The sequence below is a fragment of the Lissotriton helveticus genome, chromosome 11, assembly GCF_964261635.1.
Source record: "Lissotriton helveticus chromosome 11, aLisHel1.1, whole genome shotgun sequence".
In the NCBI taxonomy this organism is placed as follows: Eukaryota; Metazoa; Chordata; class Amphibia; order Caudata; family Salamandridae; genus Lissotriton; species Lissotriton helveticus.
The window spans coordinates 1088171510-1088181168 of record NC_136072.1 but is presented as its reverse complement, the minus strand read 5'-3'; the positions used below and the strand labels follow the sequence as shown (position 1 = coordinate 1088181168).

Sequence of the window (9659 nt, the reverse complement as noted above, 5' to 3'; positions counted from 1 at the left end):
CAATCAGCTGGACTAGTAGAATGTTACAATGGCACGCTAAAGTTAAAACTGGCCAAGATTCAAGCGAGCACTGGTCTTAAATGGCCTGATGCTCTGCCCTTAGCACTCCTATCCACCAGAATGACTGTGCATTCGCGAGTGAAACTTAGTCCTTATGAAATAGTTTTCGGCCGCCCGGCCAACATATGGGGAGTGCCAAGGCCCACCAAATTCAGTGAAATCGAACACCCTGTTTTGCTTGACTATTTGTACGAATTGACGGCCAAATTGCGTGTTTTACACCAACAGGTCCACGACACACTGCCTCAGGTCTCTGTAGCTCCAGGACACCCCATCGATCCTGGATCCTGGGTTCTGGTGAAAAACTTTCAGCGAACGAAGAACGACCAGCCCCGGTGGACCGGCCCACACCTCGTCCTTCTTTCAACCAGATCAGCTGTTCGAGTGGAAGGAAAGAAGAACTGGATCCACGGTGTACATTGCAAGAGGGTACCTTTGCCTCTGCCGTACGACCGGTGGGTCCAGGAGGGTGTCGCCGACTCAGAGACTGAAATTGTGCCTCGTTTTCTACCTTTCAGTGATGCACGTATAAAAGGAACAATTACTGAAAAAGAGAGTGACAACATTTTGCAACCAGCTGTATCACCGTCAATTCGATTGGACACTACCGAACCTGAACTCCTTTTCCAAGATCAGACAATACCTGGAAAGAAGAAATATAATCTGAGGCCGAGAACTATGAACTAATAAAATTGTCTTTTCTAAATACTATTTTTGAAAGTGCAGCTCTCTCATCTGAGAAACTTTTTTATTTTTGTTTTTCGAACCACCATCCGGGTTCCGCTGTAGGGTCGCGGTTGCCCAAAGTCTTTGGGGTGCAGGTGTAGATGTTAGGTCGACAGTTCTGGTTGGTCTAAGGGAGTTGCCCTGGACTGACAGAAACATTCCTTAGCATAGAACACCCAACCATCGCGAGCAGCATATTATAGAGGATGGAGTTTTTCGAGATGGAGCGACCTGCCAAACCAATGACTTTTAAGGCCAGTATATGTAAATTGATGACCAAGAAACGTTTTTTATTATTATGTATTCTCATGTTATTCGGTACAATGATGTTTTTAACAGGATATGTCTTATTTTCTTTACAAAAGACATTTGCACTCACTACATCACCCATACCTCCTCCTACTGCTTCCTCACATTCTTTTCAACCCCTTCCTGAACATGAATCCGCTAGGAGATTAGAGTTTATTAATAACTCCTTCGTTCAGCTTTTGCACCAACACCAACTAGTAATGAACACGACTAACTGTTGGGTGTGTGGTCTTATGCCTCACACCACGGATAAAGGTATTCCTTATCTGGTCCTGCCATTCAGCCATAATGGTTCTATGTGGGCATACAGAACGATGTTCATCTACGCACACGAAGTTTACCCCCTACGCTCCGTAACAGACAATCCTAAGAATAGTGCTCTGGTTAAAGGGATAGTAGATATGATTAAGGAAGATATTTCTTACGAGAATATCCCGAGAGATGAGACACTAGTATACATAGGATGGAACGTAACCGGATATGGAGCTACTTTGAGTGAGAAACAGCAAGCTAAGAGATCTTCCCCGATTTGGATTGTACCCCATCAGGGTCACTTATGTCTGCAAGGTAATGGCAAGAATCCCAGAGCTCAGTTAGGGAAGAGTATTTGTACTGAAACGTATGTTTTTGCGTCTCAGACTTCCCCCTCGTTTTTAGCAGCTAAGGGTACCTATTTCATCTGCCATGATAGAGCCTATACATGGTTGCCCCCTGACTTTTCAGGCACATGTTTTGTTTCGTTCCTACTGCCTCCCACCTACACAGCTGCGGCAGATTACCATAAGACAAGGATAGTTAGAGGTGTCTTCAGTAAAGAAGACACAGCAGGACAAGAATTTGGGGACTTCGTAAAGGGTTTTCTGCCGTTCTGGGGACCAATGGTTAACAGCAGGAACATAAGGCAATTAACAAGGGTGGTTGAATCCACCGTAGTTGAAACTGCCGGTGCCCTTAGGAACTTGACTGCTGAGCTCCAGTCGGATCGTCTTATGACCCTTCAGAACAGGGTCGCATTAGACGTCATACTTGCAGACCGAGGTGGGGCATGTAAATTGATCCAATCGAGTTGCTGTGTTTTTATTCCAGATAACGCTCCAACAGTGTACCAGGCCATCTCCAAACTGCATGAGATTTCCGAATCTATTCATGTGGATAAAGGAGAATGGTCGTTGATGGGATGGTTCTGGGAACTGATATCCGCCTGGGGATGGAGAATTATGATGGTCATTGGGATGGTCTTAGCCATTCTTTTCCTGTTCTGTCTGTGCGTGCAGTGTGCTCCTGCAGTATGTGGCCTCTGTGCCACATCATGTGTAAGGAAACCTGTATCAAGAGACGAGCTAAGTACTAGGATGATGTTACAGCAACATCTCAATGACTTTAGGAATATAGACCTGGACTCAGATTAGCGTGAGTATAGGTTTATTGCCTATGTAAGGGCAAAAGGAGGGTCTGTGGTACTGAAAATTCTGCATCCGTGTTATGAACATCTTCGTAGCATGACGAATTTGATATCAGAAGACCGAGAATGGCTAGTACACTGTGCACAAGCATTTTCGTCGTATTCGAGTGACGATTTCACTTCGAAATCGTCATTTTCGTCCTGAACCCTCGGATTCCATTTTGTGCACGGCAGCCATTTTAGTGAGTTGCCCTCACATAGGCTAATGATTAAGGCCAAACATGATTCCAAAGGACACGTACACCTTGGTTGACTTCTCCGCGACCTGGGCAAGCTGGAACCATTGCCCCAGGCCGAACCTGCCCGGCCAGTTCCTTTCCCAGTGGCCGAGCGAGATAGCATCAAGGCACAGCCTGCCATAAACCTTTTCATCGCACACACACCCTGCCTAATCTTGCTCACACCTGTCCCTGTTTCTTTCTCTACGACTTGCTTTACGAGGAGGAGGTGCCCGTTTTTATTGGGGGGTCCACCGATATCTGATGAAAATGTTGGGCCTTGCCGGGTAATTTGTTGTGGGCTGGACGAACCGAAATATGGGCTTGTCATCATGACTCTGCTTTTTCTTTGTAGTGAAAACATGTGGATGGTCTAATGAAATGTAAAGAATGTTTGCCTAAAGCTTAATATTTTGTATATAAAGAGAAGCCTGGCTTTGTAAGATTGAGCAGTCTCCTGAAAATATACACGTGTTGTACTTCTAGGACGCCTGTTACTTGGTTGCAGCCAATAAATTCGATCTTTGACTTCACCTAGAAGACTCTGAGTTTCTGTGTCTGAATCAGGAAAGTACCCGAAGTCTTTGGGTGTTGTCCCTGGCACCGCTGGGTTACCGGTTCGGTACCGGTTATGAAAAACCCAGTACTTCAGGAAGACGAAGAATTCACTGGAAAGTATCCTAAAGAAAATGTGTCTCTAAAAGTTATGCCAATGGAAAAGCCCTCCAGGGGTTTAAGTTATACACTGCCTCCATTCATGCTATAATTTGAAATCACTCAACTTCAGTAGTTCAACACTTATTATTGCGTGGCTGAAGTCCAAAGGTGACAGAAGACATTGAGATTATTGTTTTGCAGTTTTATATAGCGCGAACTCGACCCAAGGGCATTGGAGCATTTTACATGAGCACCAGGTACATACATTACACAAGCCTGTCACTGACACATGAGCAGCCCCTTGAGGTGGCAGGTACGAGCACAGGTGTACAGGCTTCACATGCAAGAATAACGGCAGTCTTCTTAGCTTATCAGCTCACTATTAGGGCTATGATGTACACTCATGTGAATGTGCTGCTAATTTGTAGACTGTGTTCCCTCAGATTTTAATGACGGTAAACAAAATCTGCTGATTTGTCTTCAGGATCTGGAAGTTGAATAGATGTGGGAAGGAAGCGTTTCCTGACTAAGGGGCCGATTAGGATGGCGGACGGACTTGCGTCCGTCCGCCATCCCAGAGGTGGAGGGACCGTCCGCATGGGCTGCGGCGGTCCCTCCGTGCAAATTAGGATGTGCCCGTCACCCTGGCGGTCACATCCTGGATATTTAACATTGCGGCGGGTGCTGCTTCAAGCAGCACCCGCCGCAATGTTAAAAGTGCATGTTTCACATTTACATGCACAAAGCGGCAGGCACCGCGCGGTGCCTGCCGCTTTGTGCATGTAAATACTGGGGGGTACCATAGGTACCCCCCATGTGCACCCCCCACCCGCCTACACCCTACACGCCTACACCCTGGGGGCCCGCAAAATCAATAGAACACATGCTTTTCCACGGCGAAAATACCGCCGCGGAAAAGCATGTTTACAAATGCATCCTAATTTGGCTGGCGGTGTCTGATAGACACTGCCAGCCAAATGAGAGCTTTTCCGCCGCGGTTGTAATCCGACCGCGGCGGAAAAGCAGCGGACAGAAACCAAGACCCACCAGCCATCGTAATGCGGCGGTGGGTCTTTGGTGACTCCGCAGAGGATTTTCCGCCTCCTCCATCCTAATCGGCCCCTATGTTTGGGGGCCTGATCAGATGAACCTGAAGGCAGGGTAAGGCCATTGATGCCAGTTGAAGGGGCAATTATTTTCTAAATATTAGGTGATGAAGGTGGCAGTGTTCATCCAGTGTGCCAAAGAACGGTGCATTATTCACTTAGCTCTCGAAGCTGAAGGAAGAAATGAACCTGCACCACAACATAACACAGTAAGACACACACTAAAATTACTCGTGCTAATATTATTTATCACTCAGGCCCCAATGAAGAATATGGATGCTGTGAAATGGCCGCAACTCTGCGTGCCAAGTCCTAACGTACAGCAGGCCTGGACCTAAACCATCAGCCCTGCATTGCACATAGTCGCACATTCCTTCCTTTAATAAAACAATGGAAGAAGCAGTGCCTTGGTGCCCATGAACCATTCTCTTGGGCCTGGTGGAGCACCTAAAAAAATGCATGGCAAAAGGTCTTCAAAGAGATGGCAGAATTTCAGATTCCTGTTTGCAGGTCTATATAGCGTGAACTCGTTGCAAGTTCATTGGAGGACTTTATATGATCACCAGTTATGTATTAGGGCCAAAGGTTCCAAGACCATCATCTCTGCAGTGCTAACAGGAACACAAACACGATCTCACAGAAAAACAGCGGCGAAGAACCACATGATGGCGGCTATGGCCTCAGCCGTGCAGTGCACTATACAAGTGTATTTACTCACTCGCGCTGACAACCACTGTGTTCTTTGTTGCACAGGTTAGTGCTTACACTATTTACAACTTACTCAAACAAACTTATTAACACTTTAAGGGAAGAAAAGGGCAAATTTTCAAGACTTTTAGTGTAAAGAAACAGGAGGACGTCACCTGATTTACATGGTCGGCAAAGAGAAGCTTGGAGACTCACACCTGTAGACACGTCATACGGACAAAACAAACACGAGCATCAATCTCCAGCCCCTACACACACACATTCACACACTAGAAACACACATATCTCACTCTGAGATGTTTACCAATCACAGACGGAGTAGGCAAGAGCTAGGGATGTATGCACTTTCCTTGTGTACCATACACTATTAGTGTCCCATTTGTTCTTTGCTAGTGTCAATTCCTTTCAATGAATACGGGCCTTCAACAACAACAAAAGCAAATCTCGCACTTGTTCACAACCCTATTTCGCTTTTCAGCTGATTTATCCTGCGCCTATCTGCCACCACAGACATTACAGGCAGGGAGAGAAGTGACAGCGATCAAATCAAGAAATCGACAACTTCAGGGGAGTATGTGCGGATAACCTGCGACAAGACCAAAGCCCGCGGCTAACCTCATCATTTATGGTCCAGTCACCCATTAGCGTCGGTCACTGCCCCTGTAGTTATGTACAACGGCACGCTCCAGCCACTAATGAAACTGAAGAATTAGACGAGGAATTTAATTCTGAATATGAATGGAAGAAAATATTTTTTGTGGACCTTGCGAAAATGTATGTTTACATTTTCTTTTTATTTACATCGCACGTGCTAATTTGCGAGGTGGCAATTGCTTTCAGGGTCTGTCTGGTGTTAAAAATACTACTTTTCTACTCAGCCCTATGTGGCGCCTGAACAAGGGTTTAATTCCAATGTAGAGAAGGTCTGATCTGAACCCTCTACAGTAGGTATTTGGCTCCCTAGGACTTTCGCACTGGCAGTCAACCATGCCCTTAGCACCTCCACAGAATGAAAGCAATGGTGGTATGTAAACAGAGCTGTCTTCTCCTCCAACCACAGGAAACACACAAACCCATGTGACCTGAAACATCTAACCCAGATTTTGAAACTTTACCCTTTTGCTGCAGTAACTAAAAAAAAAACACGAGTAGCCATCGCACAATCAATGTACAGGATTGGGGAATCCCGTTTTTGGATGGCATTTATTTTTTTTTCAAATTGTTTTTATTAACTTTTTCGTCAAAGGAAAAGCTGTCACAGTACATCATTTGTTGTTAGAGGTGTTACAACAGTATAAACATGCCAATGGGATGTACACAATAATCTGTGAATACGCGGATTGGGGGGCACTGATATGCTGGTAACTGATGCAGCGTGTGGGTGGGGGGGGGGAATACCTGGGAAAAAAGGGGGCGGGGTACCATATGGGGGAAGAAGGAGGTTGACAAAACAGGACGTGTGGCTGCAGGGGAGAGGGGAGAACGCACCCCAGTGAGGGGAGAAAAAACCGGGGGAAGAAGGGGGCGGGAGGTAGAGAGGCGAAGACTGAGGCAGGGGAGCCCGATTAGACAGGTTGTACAGGGCACATCTGTGGAGATGGCGATGGGGGGCGGTGGAAGGGGGGGAAGGGAGGCACAGGGCGAGAGCTGGGGAAGCGAAATGTGGTGCAGGAAGGGGAGACAAGGTCATGTGCATACTAGAGAGGCGTTGGTGCTGTCGGGGACGTGGTGGCATGTTGAGAGGTGTTCGGGGTGTCGCATGTGTGGGCAAGCATGAATTGGTGGGATAATGTGGCCCTTTCCAAAGATATGGGATGTTTACGCTGGCCTCTTGCCTCCTCCTCCCGTAGTGTGTCTTCCTCCGCCATAGCCCATTTTTCACCGTGCCCACCCATGTCTCGAATGAGGGCCCGGCAGCCGCACGCCACTGCATGGCTATGTTCCTTTTGGCTAAAAGCAGATATAGAGCAGCATATCCGACCTGTACCTTGTGTGTCTTTGGCCTGCGAAAGATCCCCAATGCAACTGCCTCCCAGGAGCGCAAGTCTGTGAGGCCTGTGAGGGTGCAGATGGAGTCTAGTATGGCCGACCAGTATGGCTGAAGGGTCGGGCAACTCCAGAACATGTGTAGAAGGTGTGCGTCCGGGGATTGACATCGGGGGCATAGGAACTGAGTGTCAGGGTAGAATCACTGTAGGCGTGCAGGGAACTGGTAGGCCCGGTGTAAAATGTAGTATTGTATATTTTTGAATCTTGCGTTTCTCAAGACTTTCTTTGGGAATTCCAGCGCCCTCTCCCACTCCTGGTCGTGCAGTTGTCGTCCGAACTCGTCCTCCCAGGTCGCCCTCAGAGTGAGTAACGGGTGGTGTGTGAGTTCCCTGATTGACTTATACAGCCATGTAACAAGGTGTCTGCCGTGGATGTATGACGTTATAACGCATACTTTTACTCCGCAGACCATTACAACGCGACTTTTACACCGCATACCGTTACAACGCATAGCGCCTTGGGGCGCTGGATAGTGGTAAGTATAATTTACTATTCTAACTCCAGTCCCCGTGGACCCTAGGGAAGGTGTTGGATAGTAAATTATACTTATTCCCTATCCTAGAGCGCCCCCCAGCGCAATGCGTTGTAATGGTATGCGGAATAAAAGTCGCGTTGTAATGGTAGTGCGGAGTAAAAAATGCGTTGTAACAGGTGTATACCGTCTGCCGTAGCCCATGTGAAGGATGGTGTGGGTCGCGGGTTCACCCGCTGTGAGGTCGCTGTGTGGGCGAAAGCAGTCTATGAGTTGATGATGTGTCAGGAACTGTCCAGGTGGGAGGTCGTGGTCTTCCATGAGTCTGTCGTACGGGCGAAGCTGCCCCTCTGAGAACAGTGCCTCCGCCTCTGTGACCCCTGTTTCTGTCCATGTGTGCACCATGGTGCTCGTGAAGTACGAGTCCCCTCGGGGCCACCCCGCCAGTGGTTGTCGCGGGGAATAGCAAGGAGTCCCTGGCGCCATGCGGTGAATTTGCATCATACATTGGCGGGCCACAGACACCTGTAAGGGATAGGTTCGGCGAGGCTTGGTGCCGGGAAGCAGCAGACGAGAGAGTTCTGGTATGGGGATAGGGCCGTGTGGTGTGTGCGTTTCCCCGGAGTGTCTGCCAGCTGTCCAGTACGACAGCCACTGGAGTTGCGCTGCCAGGAAGTACGACTCGAAGGTGGGGCGCCCAGGCCCCCCTGTGTAGTGGGCAGCTGGAGCTTGACGAGGGCTATTCTATGTCGACTATTTCCCCACACGAGTGTGCGCAGTAACATGCCCAACTCGCGGAAAAAGCTTCTGGGTGGCACAACCGGTAGGTTGGTGAAGTAATACAGTAGTCGGGGGCCAATGACCATTTTAGCGAGCGCTACACGACCGATAGGGGCCAGCGGGAGGGTTTTCCAGAAGCCCACCGAGGCACGGATGCTGGCGAGAACTCTACAATGATTGCCCTCGTAAATGTCGGCGGGTGATCGATAGAGGCGGACCCCAAGATAACGAGGGGCGCCCGTGGTCCAAGAGAGGGTCTGCGTACCAATCCGGACTTCCCGAGGATCAGGGGGATGGTGCAAAGGATACACCGCTGACTTCTCCCAGTTCACTCGGAGGCCGGATGCCTCTGCAAACTCGGACAGGGTCGTCCATATGGGAGTTAGGTCCTCGGCGATGTCCCGAACATACAGTAGAAGATCGTCCGCGTACATAGAGACACAGTGGATCGTATCGGCTAAGGGAATGCCCCAAGCTACGTCCTCTCGGCGTAGACGGATCGCCAAAGGCTCCACGGCTAGGGCGAAGATCAATGGCGACAGGGGGCAGCCCTGTCTGGTACTCCTATCAACACGCAGCGGGGCCGAGATGTATTTGCCAAGCCTGACCCAAGACGTTAGGTTAGTGTAAAGAAGCTGAGTGTATTGTAGTAGGGTGGGACCTATTCCCCTCCGGCGGAGAACTGCAAGGAGGTATGGCCAGGTCACTGTATCGAAAGCTTTTTCGAGATCTAAGATAATGCATGCCATGCGGGGAAAGGCGTCACCCACCTGATCTTGAATATGAAAGACCCGTCTGATATTCTGGGATGTGTTCCTACCAGGGACAAAACCATTTTGGTCTGGGTGTACTAGGGGGCGAAGTATCTGTTCGAATCGGGTGGCCAGAATTTTCCCCAGGAGTTTGCAGTCAGCAGAGAGAAGTGCGATGGGGCGGTAGGAGGACAGCTGTTGCGGGTCTCTGTGCGGTTTGAGAAAGGATACAATTACCGATTCCCGGGGACACTGTGGGAGTTCCCTCCGACCTAGAGCATCCACGAACATGGCAGTCAACCGGGGGGTCAACACTGTGGAGAATGTACTATAGTACTCAAGAGGTAGACCATCCAGGCC

At 48.8% G+C, this 9659-nt stretch overlaps 1 protein-coding gene across 1 annotated transcript; it reads left to right on the top strand.

The window, feature by feature from the left end:
- Positions 1–1094: 1094 nt before the first annotated feature.
- Positions 1095–2504, top strand: LOC144791947 (endogenous retrovirus group PABLB member 1 Env polyprotein-like). Its single transcript, XM_078666772.1, has one exon. It carries the CDS (start codon positions 1095–1097, stop codon positions 2502–2504), a length of 1410 nt encoding a protein of 469 aa, XP_078522898.1.
- Positions 2505–9659: the final 7155 nt, after the last annotated feature.

What these genes read in the sequence shown, in the direction of transcription:
- LOC144791947 (XM_078666772.1), top strand. Translation starts at nt 1,095, where the DNA reads ATGTTATTCGGTACAATGATGTTTTTAACAGGATATGTCTTATTTTCT.